This window comes from Electrophorus electricus, chromosome 17 (assembly GCF_041902795.1).
Source record: "Electrophorus electricus isolate QZ-2024a chromosome 17, ASM4190279v1, whole genome shotgun sequence".
In the NCBI taxonomy this organism is placed as follows: Eukaryota; Metazoa; Chordata; class Actinopteri; order Gymnotiformes; family Gymnotidae; genus Electrophorus; species Electrophorus electricus.
Genome location: NC_137513.1, coordinates 16,617,477 through 16,638,315, shown reverse-complemented (window position 1 = coordinate 16,638,315; position 20,839 = coordinate 16,617,477). Strand labels below are relative to the sequence as shown.

At 42.1% G+C, this 20,839-nt stretch overlaps 1 protein-coding gene across 7 annotated transcripts; it reads right to left on the bottom strand.

Moving 5' to 3' along the window:
- Window positions 1-2,816: 2,816 nt before the first annotated feature.
- si:ch211-267e7.3 (ADAMTS-like protein 2) lies at window positions 2,817-20,013 on the bottom strand. 7 transcript variants are annotated; one of them, XM_027026895.3, is made up of 18 exons: window positions 19,881-20,013; window positions 16,855-16,997; window positions 14,062-14,137; window positions 13,699-13,801; window positions 13,222-13,367; window positions 12,887-13,010; window positions 12,492-12,572; window positions 12,063-12,238; window positions 11,152-11,587; window positions 10,032-10,386; window positions 9,483-9,586; window positions 9,014-9,140; window positions 8,565-8,778; window positions 7,946-8,101; window positions 7,404-7,574; window positions 5,785-5,964; window positions 4,188-4,332; window positions 2,817-3,625 (listed from the first exon to the last, which is right to left on the bottom strand). In XM_027026895.3, exons 1-18 carry the CDS (start codon window positions 19,977-19,979, stop codon window positions 3,504-3,506), a joined length of 2,958 nt encoding a protein of 985 aa, XP_026882696.2. In that variant the 5' UTR covers window positions 19,980-20,013; the 3' UTR covers window positions 2,817-3,503. The 7 variants fall into 7 exon arrangements, with proteins under 7 accessions (XP_026882696.2, XP_081556434.1, XP_081556436.1 ...); XM_081700308.1 differs by having other exon boundaries at window positions 13,699-13,787; XM_081700310.1 differs by having other exon boundaries at window positions 13,699-13,784.
- Window positions 20,014-20,839: the final 826 nt, after the last annotated feature.

Sequence of the window (20,839 nt, the reverse complement as noted above, 5' to 3'; positions counted from 1 at the left end):
TGTGAAAGCACTTGACTAGCCTGCACAGAGTCCTGACCTCAACCCAATAGAACACCTATGGGACGAATTAGAGAGGAGACTGCCAGCCAGGCCTTCTCATCTGACCTCACAAATGCGCTTCTGGAGGAATGGTCAAAAATTCCCATAAACACACTCCTAAACTTTGTGGAAAGTCTTCCCAGAAGAGTTGAAGCTGTTATAGCTGCAAAGGGTGGTCCAACATCATATTAAACCCTATGGATTAAGATTGGGATGTCACTCAATTTCATATGCATGCAAAGGCATACGAGCGAATACTTTTGGCAATATAGTGTAGCTCTCAAATACACACTATAATAAATGCATGTACAAAGTGGATATTGTACTTTGTATATGTATAAATAGTGCAATAAATGTGACTTATTGGGTCATTTCTAGGGCAGTGTAAAGACCTGAGAGGGTTTAAATAACCTCACATAAAATTAATTAAATTAAGAATTAAATTATATTATTAAGAATTAAATTATATTATTTACTTTCCAAATGTTGTTTATCAGAAGCAATAAGGAAGGACACTTTAGTAAGTTGTCCTGGGTATATAAATAGACTTTCCACCATGCAGTTATTAGAACTGTATACACTGGATTACAACAATGAAGTATTGATTTTGAAGGTTTTGAGAAGGCGAGAAGGTAGGCCTGTCTAACCTTGTACAAATATCACATAATCACAATCATATAAGTTATTAAGAAATCATTTAAATGATTAAGAAATTATTTGTTTACTATATTGTAAGCCAAAAAATAACCTTGTCATGTTTTTTTACAGCATCCTTTGTTTCAGAGGCATGGGAATTTTATCTTTCTCTTACTAAGTGGGGGCACTTCTCTCTCCAGGGTAACTGCTTTCTCTAATAGTGCAGTGACACATGCATGTGTCGACATGACACAGCAGCATGGCAACAATACTCCCATGTCAAGCCCTGCACACTTCTGGGTGATGGTAAATGAGTCAACTGACACGAAAGACCAGGAGATTACAGGTATACAGCTGTGATCTGCTATTAACTTCAAAGTTCACACTGAGTTTTAGAGGATGGTCTGTGCAGACTGTACACATTCTTATTCTTGCAAGCATCCAACCATGTGTTGCATCAGAAAGATGTCTAATTGTGTGCAATTTCTACAGTGACACTGCAGGCCAGTGGCACTGGTTTCAAGGGGTTTATGCTCCAGGCTAGAGATGCTGTTACAGGCGATGGTCCACTACGGAGGTTGGGAGATGATGTTCAGATGCTGAACTGTGGTACAGTTTATGATGTGCACTTCATAAAGAGTATATTGAAATTTTCTATCAAGTGTTTCATATCAGTTTTAGATTTGGTCAGAACAATAGATTTCATAAAACATATTATGCATAATATTTCAAGGCATTTGCAGCAATACTATTTGCTCATTATTTTCACTTCCAAATTTCTAATTTTGGTAAGTTCCTCTTTTTAGGCTACAACAGTGAGTCATTCCTCATCAAATATAAAGATGACTATGCAGGCAATATGCAGGCCACCTGCCAACGCAAACAGATCTATTGAGTTCAGGCAAACTCTCACACAGACCTTTAGCCACATACACAACTGTATTCATATGTTTGGAACTAAAATTTTGGCTAGTGAGCTCATGAGAAAAATGAGCATTCTGTGATTTATCATTCTGTGATAATCACTGCAACTGCAACTTGGAATCTTAAATAATAATGCTTGATAGATAGATAGATAGATAGATAGATAGATAGATAGATAGATAGATAGATAGATAGATAGATAGATAGATAGATAGATAGATAGATAGATAGATAGATAGATAGATAGATAGATAGATATGCTAATTGATTTACTAATTGACAGATTGATCAAGTAAGAACTTCATAAGTTCTAATTGTAAAAGTCACAATTTTCTCTTTTAGGGCAAACATTCTGACAGTTTTGTGTACTTCTGGGTCGGCATATGAAGTCATTGAGTTACTTTCTTGGCCGTGACTCCAGAGTAAACCCAGGAGAAACGCTCTCCACCACTCCAAATGACAGCCCAGTGGTGTCAATCAGCACATTTCTCCTGTTGCTCCTCCCTCTGATGGCTCTCAAGTGGACATTTGATCGCTTTCCCAATATGCACTGAGTGCTTTGCTATGCAGTTTTGAAAACTGCACTTATTGTTTCAAATTTCACCAACATATTATCATGGAATGTCGCTTTAGTATTATAGGGTATATGTGTAAATGCATTTAATATGTGCGCATCAATGTCACAAATTCTGCCCAGCCCTCTAGGATTGTCATACCTGGATTCTCTCAATCCAGGGAGACTTGCCAACTAACCAGATCAACATCATCTGAGTACTTATGTTCTACACTTATTCCCTTCTAGTTAATGCCTCTCTCCTCATATATAGACTCCCCTCTCCCTGACTTCTTTGCAAAGTACTGTCATCACATGATGCATATTGAGCATGTTTCTCTTCGGTTGGTCTTCTCGGTTATCAATCCCTGTTCCTCCCCCAGACTACACCTTACTCCTAGTCCCTCAGTTCCTTGGTCTCAGGCAGTCCTTCCTGCATAGTTTATCTGCACTGAGGAAAAAATTAAAAATAAATAAATATACACCACTTTATGTTGTGCATTATATACCATGGAAAATGCCACTAAAAAATTGACCACCCTTTCGTAATACAATTTAATTTCAGTTTCTGGAGTTGATCTACACCATAAACATACGATGCTTGTGACCGGATATAGCACCTGCAAGTACCTATCTTGTGTATATGAATGCCCAAATGCCAAAATAATGTTGACTTCATTTCTTTTTATTTCTGCTATCACAGGTGATCACAAACAAATTCAAACGAAGAAAAAAGAAACTTTGTACAAACATCAAGAGTGTGTATATCTGTGTGTGTGTGTGTGTGTGTGTGTGTGTGTGTGTGTGTGTGTACAGATTTAGGGAGACAGTACACAAGAGTAGCACACCTCAGGCACTAGGTAAGAAGACATCATGTGTCAGCCAGTAGCTAATGCATGCAGGGTCTCCTCTACCGGTGGACCAGAAACACCATGTACAATCCAGTGATGGGAGCTGCCTACAGGGGCCTGTGATGGAGCCCCCCACTGCCAGGACAAGGCCCTTATTATAGCACCTTTTTTAGGGGACTGGTTAGGATGTGGTTTGAGGGTACAAATTAGGGTGATAATTAGGGGGTAGATTTTAGGGTGTAGTTTGGGCTTACAGATCAGAATGTAGTTTCAGGTATAGGTTAGGGTGTAGTATGGGTTTATAGGTTAGGGCCCAGTTTGGATTTACAGATTAGAGTATAGTGTGGGTTAAAGGATAGGGTGTATTTTGGGTAATAGGTTAGAGCCTATTTGTGGGTCACAGGTCGGGGTGTAGTCAGGGGGGCTACAGTGTGCCCAGTATGGGGAGGGGTGGGGTCTTCACATTGTCTGGAATGCCACGGCTAGGTGCCCACAGTTCTTCACTGGCCCTTCATCTTGCACGAAAGACAGCAGGCTTTGTTGTAGAACGAATGTGTGCACATCTTCAACTTCAGTACCAAGCTGCAGTTAGCCGTCGCCTTGTCCTGACAAAGTGCCTCAGCTGGAGGAGATACCAAAGAATGTAAAGTTCTGGGTTGTTTTTAAAACTATAATGTAATAATATCTACAGTAACAGTTTTTGTTTGTTTTGTCAGTGCTCTGGAATGGAATGCAGGGAGAACCATTCTGCAGTCTTAAGTCACTTTCTATTCATAATCGCCTCCCCACCCAGACATTGGAGCTCACATTCTACCCTTTAACCTTGTGTTCGTTTCATTTCAAATCCAGTGTGCTGGAGTAGAGAACCAAGCAAAACAATGAACTGCACTGTGCTCAACAAAGGCAGGGACTTATGTTTTCTTCTGTGGAACAGTATTTGTGAGTGTACATCAGTTTATGTTTGGTAAGGCTTTACTCCTTAATGTGTGACTTTCTTCTGTAGCTGTGTACTGGATATATATATATATATATATATATATATATATAAATGGAATGAAATACAATACAGTAATATAAAAGTATAAAACACAATAGAAAAGAAGAATAAAAAGAATAAAATACAGGAGTACATTACATGTTGCTGTAACTTGTGCTTATTGTAAGCAGGCTGTGTGTTATTGTACCTGGTGTCTCAATCGGGCATGCCTTCACCTCACAGCTCTGCCTGTCCTGTGGCTTCAGAGTGGAGTCACAGCTGTGGCTGATCTCCCCAGCCTGGTAGCACTTCACCTCCCTGACCCGCACGCCACTGCCGCAGGTCTTGCTGCACTGCGGGACACACGCGCATGAACGTGACTACGCTATGCGCACAGGATTACACCACAGGTCCAGCGCTTCTTGCGCTGTATTACCAAGAAGGCTTTTAAAATGGACATACAGGCCTTTTTATTAGGTACTCTTACCTGTAAGACCTGTACTTAATAAGTCGCCATACCTCTCATATTGTACGTTTCACATTTTTACCACCACTGTTATTCTCAGAACTTAGCTGACCTACTGTACTCATGAGTGAGTTGTTGTTAACCAAAGAGCAGGCATGATATGGGTTCTTTAAAGACTACATCTGTAAATTCTTTGAAAATAAAGTTTATGCAAACATCTATAAATATAGCTAAATCATAAACAGAGTGGGGCCTTTGTTATGTATGCCTCCTCTTTCAATGAAAAACTGCTTACTTAATGACGGAGCAAAAGCAGCCCTTTCCAGGGCTTTCCTGTTCCTGTTGCCAACTCCTCTTATTATGTATAACAAAGACAACATTTAGATGCACTGCAGATTTATATAGCACATTATTAAATGTTTACATGTATGCAAGGGTTTTTACACATAAGATGCCATTTTGTCAGAACACATTTTTTTATGAAGGAGACCACTGGAAACACAACTATCCACAGCACAAACCAAGTTACTATCAATGCACTGAAAAATAGAACCAGCAAAAAAAAAGTGAGGATTATAATTTTACAAGTTACAGAATTAAATTAAACATGGACCACTTTACATTAAGATTCCTTAATCTAACAATATCCACAGTAACTTAATTATGGTTTAAATGATAAAGTTTATTGACTCTTAATGTCTAAAATAGCATAAAGTGAGAGTTCTCTGATGGTCGAGGGAATGGGCTCAGTATGCCGTGGATGTCTCCAAGTACAGGAGGCCAGGAAAGGAAAAGCACGAGGCCCAAGTGGGAACTGGCACTGGAACTGGACTTGGAACTCCTCCAGAGAAGCAGCATTGAGACGGTGTTGCAAATGGAGTCGGGGGGGGGGGCTGAGCTAAAAGAAGATAAAGGGAAAGCCAGAGGAATCCTACAAGATGGGAAAATTCTGGCGAGGGGCTGAGAGAAAAAGCGACCCAAGAGGCACCTTTTGTCACCTCTACCCAAAATATAGCCTTGCTGTTTGCCAGAACACTGAATAAAGACCAGGGAAACTGTGAGCTGCTCTTAAGTAGTTGGGAGGACAGGTATGGCTGATTGCCTGGTAGCTAATTACTTAGACGCCATCCTTTGCTGCCCTCTGGTGACTGAAGGTGGACTAGCACATGGCCCAGATTTTGGTTGTGCCCTTTCAAAACCTTTAGGTAAAGTGTTACCAATAAATAAAAAATACTACACTTGACAAATGTAAAGCTCAAAACACTACAAAGATGACAGAAAATGAAACAAGCATTTTTCAAAATGGGTCATCATAGAAAACACTGAGCAGGGAGGCTACCTGGGACCAGGACGTGCTGAACCATTTGGAGCAAGGCCTCTCAAAGCAGGCCGTTCTCTCCTCAGGCTTCGGGGAGCTGCCGGCGCACATGGGCTCAGGGTACTCCTTAAAAATGCCAGCCTCCAGCCCTGCACACACCACCTGCCTGGTCTTCACACCTCTGCCACATGTGGCATTGCACTGCGCATGTTCACAAAGAGAAGTGAAAACCCCACTTGCGGACAGAACACCTGATGACCTTAACGACCCTAAAAGATCTGTGTGTGATATATGATTTGTTAATCTGTATTGTAAGACTGATAGCTAAGCACTAACTAAATTATTATTTTTTTATTTTGTATTGTGGGCATCATGACTGATCCCAGTAAATATTCTAATTTCACATGATTTAACAAAATTTAACAAATATAAATAATTTTAGTCAAAATAATACAGGCCAAATTATACAAGGCACAATCACAGTATGTACCAGTATGAATGAAATATAATACTTTTGCTCTGTAGCACAGGGATTCTTTCACAAATTAGGCTATTAGTGCAACATGGCCATTTACTTTGTTACATTAACTTATATTGCACCAGCAAATCATACAGTCCAGAATACACAAAGCAAAGAGTAGTTCATAAATAAAATACAATTTGTCCAATCATAGTTTAGAATTAATATAAATAAAGTATTTGCAGTATAAATAAAGTATATATTTGTATGTACTAGTATTAGCATAATTAGTACAAATAAAGTATATATTTGTATATACTAGTATTAGCATAATTAGTACAAATAAAGTATATGCAGCCAAACAGCATGAAATGTGAATTACCACATTTTGGATATTACAGGGCATAGAAAGTTTTCAGATCCTTTCAAGTTTTCTATAGTTTGGTATGGATTCAGCTCACTTTTGTCATCCATCATTACACAATACTCTACAATGACAAAGTAAAAATAGGAACGTTTTGAAAATATAATTTTTAAAAAAGACATTATACAAAGACTAATGAGGGCAAATAAGATACAGGTGAGGGCAATAGCAGGTAATGGAAATAACCATGGGGCAGAACCAAAAAAAAACAAAACAAGGAAACAGGAGGAAACAAAAACAGAAAGTAAATAAATATAGTGCCGTTGCCATGGGAACCACCACGCCAGGGAGGGCGAATGTGACACTCCCATAGGTGCTTTAACCGAGTCAAGGGTCAGAATATTTATGCAAATGGAATATATTTTGGTTATTTATTTTGAATAAATTTACAAAACATTTCCAAAACCTATTTTTGCTTCATCATTGTGGAGTATTGTGTGTAGACCAATGAGGAAAGAAATAATGAGGAAAAAAATGTGGAAAACTTAAAGGGGTCTGAAAGTGTTTAGTATGTACTATATATATATATATATATATATATATATATATATATATATATATATATATATATATATATATATAGTTCAAGTTCAAGTTCGGTTTATTCGTCACATATATATATATATATATATATATATATATATATATACACTGTATATAGCTGTATGAGATCACTGTAGGACACACCGACGTTTCTTTTATTATGTGCTGGCACTGATTCATGTTTGTCGGCTGCTGTCTGAGACACAAAGTTACCTGCTCCCACTCTTGCTCTACCCAGTGGGCAGGGCAGTCTCTGTTCCCACAGGGCTGCACTGCCAGGGGCTTGAGGTCACGGTCGCACTGGCTCTCAGCGATCAGCCTTCCATTGGCGTTCTTGCACGCCACGTAACGCTTCATGCGGCCCTCCCCACATGGCCCCGAGCACTTAGACGGTGTGTGCAAGGGCAGAATAAGGGCACACGGGAAGGTGAGGCCAGACAGCGCCACAGGCAGGGAAACAATAACAGTTTAACCTTAATCTTAATTAGATTATGTGATAACGTTGGATGCATCTATATTTCTTTCTCTCTGAAATTGGTACTAAACAGAATCTATCCAGGATCATTAGCTCTACAAGTATTGGCTCCAACGCTGCCCTGTCCTTAATGAGGAGTAGATCTCATTAAGCACATCAGACGTCCGTTCAGTGTTGTGCAAGGAGTGGAGCAAGCACCTGTAGAAAGGCACCTTCCCCACCTCACCCCTTCCCCCACACTGCTCCCGTGATCAGATAGTAGGAGGGCGGAGCAACTCACAGGTCCCCAGTCGGAGACGGACCAGCGGCGGTCACACGGGGGCCCCTTGCACTCCCGCTGGCCGAGCGGCCGGGTGGACTCATTGCACAGACTGTCCTCCATGGAGCAGCGCACCTCCCTGCTCTGAAGACCACTGCCGCCACACCGCGCCGAGCACTGCAGACGCACACACGTATCAATCCATTGTCAACCACAGCACACACTCACAGCCAGCAACAGCACTGCAGTCGTGCTGTAGGCAATCTGCACCCATCCTGCCAGCTTTATGTTAATAAAGCTTACATTGTATAACACCAAACCTATGCTAATAGAGGTTAATTTCTATGACACCGATACAATGCTATAGATGTATATAACAGATTTTTTTTTTTATTCTTGATAAACAGACTACTAGAAAAATCGATTACTAGAGCAAAGGTTTTTGAAACATCTTCAAGTTCTGGTGTTAAGATGATCAAATACAGTAGAGTGCTTATCACCTCATTCATCCGTGGGTGGAATACAGCAAATCTATGAAACATCTTGGGGGACCTTGCAATGCTTGGGAAGCCCTGGTCTACAGGCACCAGACCAAAAACGGAAACACAAACACAGTGCAGAAAAGGTGCTACGTTCTGACCTCTGACCAGTCAGCCACCTCCCACTGGGGACCGCAAGATTTGCTCCTGCAGGCCTTGCGCGCCATTGGCTTCTGCAGCTCAGAGGCGTGGCACAGCTCATCGTAGGCGGAGCTGTCGAAGCCCGGCGCCATCATCTTCCAACAGCGCACGGTGCGGAACTGGAAACCCTCGCCACACGTTCGGGAACACTCACTCCAGCGGCTCGTCTCCCACCTGTGCATATGCACACGTGTGCCCACCCGCGCACACAAACACGCGCACACACACACAGGCATACCACGCACACATACATATACATCCACATATTTTTTTTTTATGTCTGACATTTAAAATAAAACAATTAAATTACATAATAATTTAAATATTAAAAGAGCCTGAATGTTATCAGTTGTATAGGTCAGTGAGACATGTATGAATATGTGACCATGCTAACTTCCTGCTCTCTGACCTTGGTGGGCACTCTTTGCCTGTGCAGAACTCATGTGTGGGCTCAGGCCTGGTCAAAGAGTCACAATAACTCTCATCCACCTCAGAGCCATCGTACTTCACACACAAAGCATATGAGGTGCTGATTCCTAAAGACAGACAGTTAGAGGAGGAGGATTAACATGTTTATGATTATAATCTAATAATTCTTTATTTACTTGTTTTTCTTATTAGGTAGAAAAGGTCTTTGTGTTTCTCTGCATTTCTGTAAATGTAATTTTGAATTGTTTTAAGTTCGATTTCAGTACCAAGATTTCAAATAACACTGAGTACCTACACTTACAGTACTTGGAAAGTTTAGTGTTGCAAAGATTAAATTAAGAAGCTTTGTATTTGTGTAAGCATTTCTGTGTGTATGCACATCTGTGTGTATGCATGTTTGTGCATGTGTGTGTGTGTGTGTTTATGCATGAATTGGTTAATAATTGCACCTGTGGTACATGTTGAACTGCAGGGTGCGTACGCAGATACCTTCCATCTGTACATGTCTGCCAGACTGACATCATGGTCGAGAGACACCACGTCAAACTCATTACTGCAGTGCAGGAAGGGGGAGAAGGCAGAACAAGAGAGATAAAAAGGTCAGTGATCAGGAACAACACAAGCATACTTACAGCAGACATAAACAGTCTAATAGATTTGCAGCATGCCAGAAGTAACCTTTCACCCTTAACAGGACCTCTCCAGTGCTAATGAATATTAAAATAAGGAATAGCTGACATTAGCAAAATCTTAATGCTTAGTTTTGTTTACAGGTATTTAGGAAGATACAATAATTCTGCCACTTCCTATGCACATGCTTAGCTGCAAATTAATACCACTGAAAAATGATTTCAGTGTTTATATGTAACACTCAATTATAATTGCAATAATCCCTCCCTCATCTCTCTTTCCAATTCACACCTTTCCCTCTCACTCTCCGTTTCTCCTTCACCCTTAACGTTACACTCTCCCCTTCCCTCTCTCGCTCTCTCTCTGACCTCTCAGTGTGAGGGACCTGCACTGGGTCCACCTGGTGGAGCAGGACGAGTTGACCACGCCGGGGGGTGGTGCTGTTAGCCTCGGGGTCAGCCCCCTTCTGCCATGCCTCGGGCTCCCCCTCAGAGATGGGCACATCCAGGCTCCCGGGAAACATCTCCAGGGCCAGGCTGTTGTCCAGGGAGGTGCTGGAGTTCAGCCTCAGGACAGCACACTCCGGAAGAGTTGGGTTCTCCTGGCAGGGCTGCTGTGGGCCTGAGGCCTGGGTTAGAAACCCATGGGTCACGCTTGCCAGGATGGCGGGTTGCGTGTTGTTTACACTGGAGGAGTCACTTTCAATCAGGTTGTAGTCGGAACCTGAAAGACACCAATGCACATTTAAAATGCTGTTTCTCAGGCTAGGGACACACTGACCTGACTAGCAGCCGCCGGATGGCAACACGCCTTTGGAAGGCGTTGGTGACCAACTGTCGCCCGTACTATAGTTGGCTCTAGTTGCCAAAGATGGCTCTCATTAGAGCTGTGTTGGCTGATTGTGCATATTGAATCTGTGTCAGAGAGACAGTTTGCTCATTGACTGTTCAGTATAAATTAAAGTAAAAATGAGATAATAAAGACATAAACTGCACAAAGGGCTTTTAGTACTATTGTGGCATGCTCTACCGAGGCAGTGTGTGAGGCTAACATATTTTTCTACACAAAATGTTTTGTTGTGTTAACTATCTAGAGAACAGGTGGAATATTTGCCATTACCTTGACATTACCATATACAATTTTATGAAAGGGAGGAGCTCAAAATGAGGGGGGAGTCACTCAGAACTCAGTAAACTCATTACAGGAAGCCAGCACCTTTGAGAAGCATGTTTTTTTTTTTTAGTTATTTACTTTAGCATAGGTGCAGAACATATTTGTGTGTCATTGGTCAGCAGCAATCTATTTGGTGTGTTTGAGTGTAAATACACACAGGCGACGATGGGCAAAGGTGAGCTGATGAAAGGCGAGCTGATCATCAGTTGCTTGCGGATGACATTAGCTCTTCGGTATGTTCCTAGCCTTAGCCTGCAGCTACTCTCCCATTGTGCTGTTCTCACAAACACACACACAAAAAAATTCTTTACTCACCAAAGGTGACCTGGACCTCTGAGCGATGGGTGCTACTCTCCAGCTCATTGCGGAAAGCCTTTCTAGAAGGGTCTCCTGGTCTGAAGCGCAAGACCTGGGGCTGCTCTCCGAGGTCCGGAGATACCTGGAGCTCAGGCTGCGTGTCTTTGTGACTCCTGTGTGCCTCTGCACTCTCCTTGGGGGTGGAAGCAGAGCTCAGGTTCCTGCATGCCCCGCTACCCTCAATTTCATTCCCTGTGACAGGGAGCTCTGGAGAGGAGGCGTTGGCTGCCGGCCGGGCCACAGCCGGGGCCAGGGGAGCAGCGGCGGCTCGGATGCTGCTTGGCGGAGGGTGGTCAGGGGTGGAGGATGCCGGTGGGGACACTCTCACCTCTGCAGCACGGGGGACTGTATACTCATATGTGATATGGGGCATCTTTCCATTCAGGTTGTAGTACTTTAACCAGAGAGGAAAAAAGTTACAGAACTACAGGATTGCCCAGTAAATTAGGGTAAACCAGTTTTTAAATTTTTAATTCACCAAAAAAAAGAAGCATGAATACAATTTTTGAACAAATTCTATTTTTAAAACAAGATTGTTTGTCAAAAAAAAAACTTTATTGTTAAAGTGTGTCAGTATTTGTTAGGTCTGCCATTTGTTTCTGCAGAAGTAAGAATGCACATTATTCCACACGGATGAAACATACGGCATTACTACAGTTTTAAACAATGAAGCCAGTGTTGTCTAAAGAGAACAAATGAGATATTTAGATCCTGCTGTACTGCATGTGCAAACTTCTGAGCACAGGCATGACAAGCCAAATCTTGTCAATAAAGTCTTACGACAACCGCAATCATAAGCAATCTATGTCAGGTCAAACAGGAGCAATTGCAATGCTTCTAAAAGTGGGAGTACATACCTATATACCTACCATGACTTTCAGGCCCTCGTGAGTGGGCCCTTGGGCTATGATGTACTCAAAGCCATCAGAGAAGAGGTTAGCCGGCCTCCGGTACTTAAATACCGTCCCTGCTATGTGGAAGTTCCGGGGGTTGTCGATCATAGTGTTCCCATTAAAGAAGAAGTGGCCATCTTCATCAGACAGAGCTACATGGGACAGTTGTCAAGTCAAGTCAAATTTATTTAGAAATTTACAAGTTGTTTTCACAAAGCAGCTTTACAAATGTCTGAGTCCAAGACAAGATAACCAAAAATGAGCCCACAGGTAACTGTGTGTGAAAAGCATACATCACATGCATTTGAACATAACATAGCTACTGCGGGTACTGTGTGTAGTGCCACTGGCACTTGCTCTGTTCCTACTGCCATTTTGGATCTATTGGGGCTATAGAAATTTTACCCAAGATGTTTTCTGTCTTCCTCCGTTCAATGATCTGGATGTCTGTAGCTCCAACAGGAATATTGGTTATAAACGCATATCCTGATGAATCAAAGAAAATTGCAACAATTTCAAATGGGTTCTTCTCATTTTGAAGTCACTCTATAATGTGATTCCAGGTGAAAGTTCACACTTAAATTTCTTCTTAATAAACTATTTGAGAAATGTAATTATCACATTTTGATTTACCTGTTAAATTGTATTATTATTATTATTATTATTATTATTATTATTATTGAAAAGTACATTATAGAGAGAGGAGCTTTGCAAATATAATATTATCTAGGAGGATGATGTGTAAATGAATGGAAAATGCAGCCTCTTTAGTGACCTCTTAGTGCTACTATAAGATATACCTAACTGTGTGATCCCTTTCCGGTAAGATCCTGAAATGCGGTGGCAGGAATCACCCTTTCCCCCACAGACGCCACATTTGTCTACGGTTTTACTGGAGTACAATTTCCCATCACACCCCACAACCTACATGCAGCCAGAGACAGAGAAGCGGACATTTTCCTTGCGTCTAGTTATTGCCAGATTAGCAGTTAATTACCACAAAGAGTAATAGGGTAACTAGTGTGCTGTTGCTACAGTGCTATGGCAAGACAGAATGGCTTCACTAAAATTATTAAGAAAAAAGAAGCTTCTGAAAACCCAGCTTCATCTCATCTTCCCAGCCAGACTGGCACACCTGGCACTGGCCCTCGATGCAAACGCCCTGGTAGGCACCATTCCTGCAGAAGGTCCCGTCGTGAGCAGGAACCAAGAGCTGCCTTTCTCCCGTGGTGGTCGTGCACTGGAGGTCACAGGGCTTGTTGGAAATGCTGACGTAATCATCTGGATAGGACATGACATCATCATTGCCGTTAAACTGGAGACTTTGGAGAGTTCTTCCCAGGGGAGGGGACAAAAGGTTGCTCATTGTGTCATACTAAAGCCCCGTTTTGTTGCTTAGAGGCTTCTGAAACAATCCCAAATGCTCATCAGTGTCTGTTAGCAGAGGGAAACGGGAAAAACTCGGAAAAAGAACAAAGGAAATAGATGGAATATGAGAGCATCTAGGTCATGACTAAAGACATACAGGCAGTTGAAATAGGTGATGAAAAAAGGAATAAAACATTAGAAAGAGGGAATTCTGTTTAGTTTTCTTGGGGTTTTTCCCCTTTACCTGGATACAGGGGAACCCACTCGTATTGTTTACGGCTGAAGGCCTTGGCGTTGAATTGGGAGCACTGGTGCTGTTTGAAGCTGATTCTGCTGTTGGGGCAGGGCTGGGCACAGAGCCACACATTAACAAACACACGGCTCACAGGCTGGGTAATACTGCATGGTTCGTAGATGGTACAGCTTTAGGCATGCAGGCATACCAGCTGGCAGTGATGGGTATTCCACTGAACATAATAGTCATGTGATTTACGTTATTTCTGATTATTGCTTAATTATACGCAATATCTCTCTCTATCTCACACACACACACACACACACACACACACACATACACCACATCACATAAAATAAGAATGTGCCGTACCTGATTTGTACACAACTGATAACGTTTGGGTGATCCAACGCAGAAGGAACTGTTAATGTTTTGTGTGGTAGTGAGCCTAGAAAGAGATGAGCACATTTTAAATAAAAAAGATCCAGATTATATCTTATCAAGACCATTAATATAAGGCATGTATTTATACTAGGATTTAGTAAATGTTATTGCAAAGATTTAGCTGACGCTTTTATCCAAAGTGACTTACAATTAAGACTGAGTACAACTTGAGCAATTGAGGGTTAAGAGCCTTGCTCAGGGGCCCACCAGCAGCAACTTGGTAAGGGTGGTGCTTGAACCAGCAACCCTGTGAGCACAGGTCAAGTACCTTAATCACTGAGCCACCACTGCCTGCTACACTAAATGTAGACAAGTGCTCATTACTACACTATTCTGAAGTTTATTATGGCTATTTCATTTTTACTTCACATCACACATGGTCCTAAATGACACAATATCTTTGCCTAGGTATGCCGACCGACCACAAAGCAACCTGCTTCCTTTTCAGGGTTTTGTTTAGGATGCAACAGGGATTTTAATACCTCTTCAGGTCCAGGCAGAAGAGAGACACCACAGAATTTAAGCAAGCAAGCGATCATTCTATGACCTCACACCTGGCATCTTTTACACATCCTTAACTCCTTTATTAACACCAGTGTTTGGCAGCTCAAGCATCAAAAAGGGTCAGACAGCCAATTCACCCCCTCTCTCACTATAACCTACCTGGCTGACAGATGTGGAGGTTTCCCAGACATTTTCACAGCTAGCCTATCCCGCCCCCTTCCAGCCTACTCCAGATGCATGTCATCCTCACTAGTGAGATCCCTCTCCCCTGCACACGCAAACACACACACCCACGCGCACACACACGCAGGGGAGTGCTAATGGGAGACAGCTGGTCTAGCTCAGTATAGGCCTTATCTGCAAAGGAATCTTCCCAAAATGGCTGCCTGTGTGCTCTAAAAAGCATTTTATAAATATGTTTGCCATTCCGACCGGAATGATTGGTGTCATGTGGGGCATTGACCAGTAATTGCATGATACTTCCATATGTTGTAACTGAGCTGACGTTCTGGGTCTATAAGAGAAAAAAACTATTTCTTTCTTTCCTCTTTCTAACAGTAATCTCTATAACATTGGACTAACTTGGGGTAGTTCATGAATGCAAATACTGGCAAACCTATAAATAAATATACATACAATACATACACACACTAGAAATATGGAGACTTCAGTCCTCAGCACACAATTCTGGTTCTTCAAGGGCCAGTTCTAACAGAGTTGTCATATTGCCATTACCTCAGATTCAGATGTGATGAAGCCAATCGTCTGAACTGTTTATTCAGTGATTACCAAAACCTTGGTAAGATTTGGATTCAATGGCCCAGACATCAGGGTTAGATTTGGATTCAATGGCCCAGACATCAGGGTTTTAACCTATCTGTTTACATATAAAATTTCTATGAATCACAAAATATGGATATTTTTGGATAGCAGATCACTCTTAGCTCTTAGGGATGTGCTTATTTGTTATTTGCTTATTTATTTATTTAGCAGAGAAAATGCACATTTATCAACATAAAGTAAATACATAAGTCAACAGGCTCTTTGCATCTGCAGTACCAGAAGCCTGGTGTAATGGCCCAAGCACAATGCACAACAAATATTAACATACAGTACAACCAAACTAAAATACAACAAAAACACACTTTACAAAACAAATTTGATTATAAATGAATAAATACATTTTAAAGTAATAATAACAATAACAATAACAACAACAACAGTAATAATAATAATATAAAATTAAATGAATTTAAATGAACTTACATTTACACAGGTAAAAACTTACTCACTGCTGTGCCTGAGAATAGCCACTACCATGCCACCACTATGTCTGTGTCACAGCTGTGCTGAAAATAGCCCATCACCCTAATAATAACCAATGAGCAGCTGGTCAAGTGATGAGTAGTGGGTAACTGACAGACTGATCATGACAGCAGATGAGCTACAGTCAGTAACTGCACCTATAACATGTAACGGAGGCCAGGGATGTAAGATGCATGTAATAAAGTGGAGATTAGTGTGTTTTTAAAATGGCATTTAAAAACATAATCACTGGTAGTCAGTCAAGTGCTATCCGAATTGTCCAAAGGTTTTGCCAAAAATGCATGGATTGCTTTCTGACTGTATATAAATCAGGCCAGCCTATCAGGTGCAGCCATACAGTAGAGTGGGCCACTCAGTGTGCATAAGGAATGACTAAATGTGTTTTATTTTAGTAATTTCTGTATGACTAATTTATATAACCAAAAATTTCATCAGAAAATTTTAGGTGATGTATTTTCCTTAAGTGGCATGTTCCTTATGTTTTGCCGTCAACAAAGAAACAGCAGAATAAATTGAAGGCTTTAGAAACAAAACCCTGAACAAAGTTACAAAACTCCAGGTTATTATTGCCATAGTAAAGTAAAAGAGAATAGCAGAAAACCCTCTGTACAGAAGCACTGAGCATTCAGGGCTATTTAATCCCACATAAAATGCATCTTGCTAGTTGATCATGAGTGACGCTACCACCCAGGGTGAGGAGTTTCACAGAAGGGCCAAACTGAGCACGCTCCCTCCCTCGCTTACAGCTCCAGGCTTCTCATCACCTGTTACCGAGCAGAGTCCAACAGGGGTGTGGCATTTGAGGGTAGCTGAGGCTCCTCTTCCCCAGGCATGTATGGTCTGAGGCTCCGCCCCTGCTCTGCATTGGAGGGGAGCCAGTGGCTGGCTTACCTCTGCTGCAGGCAGTGGCGCTCCTGGGAGCGGACGCCTCCTCCGCAGGTCCAGCTGCAGGTGGACCAGCTGCTCCATTCACCCCACCACTGGGCCACTTCATCCGGCTGCAGCTGCAGCTCCTCCCTCCCCTCCCTGCTGTCCTGGCGGAGGCAGAGACATGGTGCTTCACTGTGGTGCAATGCTTGGATGCTCTGCATGCACACCACTCAAAATGTCCACATGCACACACTCCAGACTTGCACATGCACACCACTGCAAATGTGCACACATATGATCTGGCAAATCTGGGTAAAAATGTAGCTAGTGTCAAAAACTTCTTCATTAAGTAGTTGAGGCCTGATATAAAAGTCTTACTATTATTAAATTCCACCATTGTTTTTTCCCTTTTAAACTTAATCTGAAAGAGGAAAGTTAAAGTGCATGTTTATAGTAAACAGCAACAGTGGGCCTTATTGTGAGCAATGCAGAAACAGCTGGTGGAGGTTTTTGGCGCAGGCGTTTTGACTGTATCACTAACAGGAGAATTTACGGTTCTGAAGAATCTTCTGACAGTAAGGAACTTCATTCATGCTTCTCAAGGGCAAATCAGAGTCAGAACCCATGTGTCTCTGAGAGTGTTGACCTACAGACCTCTGCCTTTTACCATGTAATCCTATTTTTCAGGATCTTAAAAACAATCGTTGATCTGCACAGTCACCATTGTCCAAGCATTTACTGTATTAGCGATGAAAATATGTTTTGAAATTCTATCAGATATTCACATACTGATTAAACTAATAGCCCACTTTGCCTGAAATTGAATTTACCTGAATATGTCCTGATGAATTTCATAACACAAATACATACAAAGAGTAAGTATTAAAAAGACTGGTTCAGGAAAAAGCATCTTGACTCTGGAGTGAGGCTACTTGTCGTATTTGTGCCGTAGCTCACAGTGGTAAATGCAATGCATGCTACCTTGCAGTAGGCCAGCTCAAATGTAAACTCAATCACTGACTTCCAAAACAACACCTCTCACTTAGTGCTCAGCAGGGGGGGGCTCTAAGACCTTCTGAGACCCCAGGGCTTCAGAGAGGCACTGTGGGAATACGTGTCCACCCTGCTTCATCATGGCGCAGATTGCAACAATTAACCATCATGTTCTAGGAAGCAGGTTTGCAAAGAGCTGGCCTCAGGTGAGCAGCTCAAATCCCTTTCAGACCTTTGGGGTAACGGAGACCAGGCCTCAGACAGGACACCACATCAGACTGGGAGACAATAGAGAACATACTACAAAAGAGAGAGAGAGTGGAAGAGAGAGGGAGGGTGCAACAGGGGGGAAACAGAGAAACAAACAGAGATACAATGCAAAAGAGAGACAAAGGGGAAAACAGACGGAGGAGAAGACAGGAAGCTTGGGCTCAAAATTCAAAACAGAACCGGAGACCGGCTAGGAACTTCCTCCCTGCTCCAACAAGCAGACGCAGCCCCTAATGTCCTGGAGCCATGAGTGAAGAGAAGCGCATGGTCTCATGGAAGGCATGGAGACAGGGCCCAAGGTATGGAGACAGGGCCCCGCTGGAGGCTCTGAGCTGCCCAATCAGATGAAAGGGCCAGCGGCTGCGGGCAAATTAAACTGACTCCTGTTGTCTAGACGGCAGGATAATCACCCCCTCCCCACTCCCTGCCTCATAGGACTTTAACAGCACCCAGGAGCAGCATCATATGAACTCTCCTCAACTTCTCAACATGTGATGGAAGAGGCTAGTTGGTGCAGACTACCAAGCAGGTCTGTTGTTTATCTCAGGGCAGGTCTAGATTTAAAACACAGCAGGGTAGTCCTGCTTTAGACTAACTGTTCTTCCCTCTGCCACAGATGAAGCCAAACGAGATATAAATCAAGGATGTAAAAGGTTTGTGTATCATACTCAGAGTTAACAGTTGCAGAACTGAGCTGTGTGATGTGTCCGAGGTTAATATTTGAAGCTAAATTGGCCTTTGCCTGGCGTCCGTTATTTACACTAGTGTGCACTGATGCATTTTGTTTATCATTTATAATGTGTGGAATTTATGTCGGTGTTTACATGTTGACTGCGAAAATACTGACATGCAAAGACGTACATAATTACATTAAGGGTTATTAAGTGCTTGGTGTTAGGCAGGGTCGGTGTCCGCGAACCTCATAAAACTCGAGAGAACCGTACGTTATTGACGACCCCTCCCACCCTCATCCCGGCGCCCTCCCGGTTAAGCCGGGGACTTTAAGCTTGTCCAAACAAGAATTTGCATGCCCATATGTTTTGTGTCTGAATACCATTTGGATGTTTGTATCCTACATAGACAAAATATTTCTCTGCAGATACATGTTAATGCACCACGCTCTTAAACCGGGGAGCTCCCCAGAGAGTCCACCAGAACGATTTCTATTTGTAAGAAGAACAGCGAGAGGAAGGAGTTCATGGATTGGGGTTTCGTAATGTCACTTGAGTTTAGTCTACTGATGCTTGGACTAGGCGCCGGTCAGGATGGGGTCATATGAACCCTTCAAGAAAGAGCAGGCTATCTCACCTACTATTCCAGTAATCATATCACTCTGAAATAATCGGATACTAAGACTACGAGATCTCTGCAGAAACAGAGTTTTGCAATGATTCAGTCAACGAGCTTTCGAGTAAACTCAAAGACCTCTGGAGAGCCCGCGTTGGAAACATTGTTGGCTTTAGCCTCATTAGACTTAAACCCTATGGACCAAGCACAACTTCTGAAATTCCACGGAGACAAAAAGACTCCAACTGGGCTTTGATCTCGAAGGTTAAAAAACACAAACTATTAAAAAAGGGCAGTATTTGGCCGAAGCCAAGCAATGACGCTTCGCTATTCGAGGAAACCCGCGTTTTCTCGCTGCAAAGTTTGATGTTTGCACTGCCATAAAGTCTTTCTTCCTCTCCCGCAAAATAACCGGCTTTTTCGGCAATGCGCATCTGCACGCCAGTGAAAGTAACATAACTTGTTTTACAGTCACAAATGAATAAAATATTACTTACCTTAACGCTAACCGTCGCTGCTCTATTAAAAATCCATATGCATAAGACAACGCAGTGAATGAGAATGTTTCCGAATCCTGTGATCCAAAGACAGTTCATGGTTCATCTGAGAACAAGGAGACCTCGCCCCCCCCCCCCCCCCCAGTCTTAACCACGACCCAAGAGCCAGGGGCTCGCTACGCACTGAGAGGTCTAATGGAAACCCTTGATGCATTAACGGCTTTACAACCTGCCTGCCCGGAGGGGAAAGGGGGCTGGTCACGCAGACATTGATTGACGCCGCAGACTTCAAAAACTTCGCATATTTCAATCACCTTCGTGTGACTGAACTAAACTAATAAAAACCCGTTCGCGAGGAGAAAAAAAAAACAGATTTATAAGAATATTGGCGTATATATACTATAACCATTATAACCAAGACTCGTGTTAACAGTTGCTTTAAATGTTATGTACTTCAGTTTATTTAACATTTATTTTTTAAGTAGTTTGCATTTCGGCTAAACAATGACATAATTTATGATCAGCTATTATATAGGGAAACAGTGTTTGCAGCTTGTCTCGATTCCAACTCCCTTACAGACATTTAGATAAATTGCTCCGTATGTAGCGAAGTGGAAAAAAAACAAGGGAGACAACAGAGATGAATGTTTCATTGTATTCGTTTGTGTGGCTGTCACGTGGTGCTTGCTTGAAATTAATGAAAATGCCTGGTTGTAAGACTGTGAAATATGTAATGTAGCTTAAAACATAAAAACCAATATGTATTCACAGATAAATAAGGCGAAGATATCCTACTGACATTTTGGCAGCAAATATGAAAGTGTCCAGTGCCACTTCCAAGAAATGCTCACACAGTTACAGATTATTTGTTATTAATTAGCTGTGGCCTATATAGATGATTGCAACATTTCATAGAGAATTTGGAGGAAATTACCTTGCTATTACTCCTTGCAGAATGT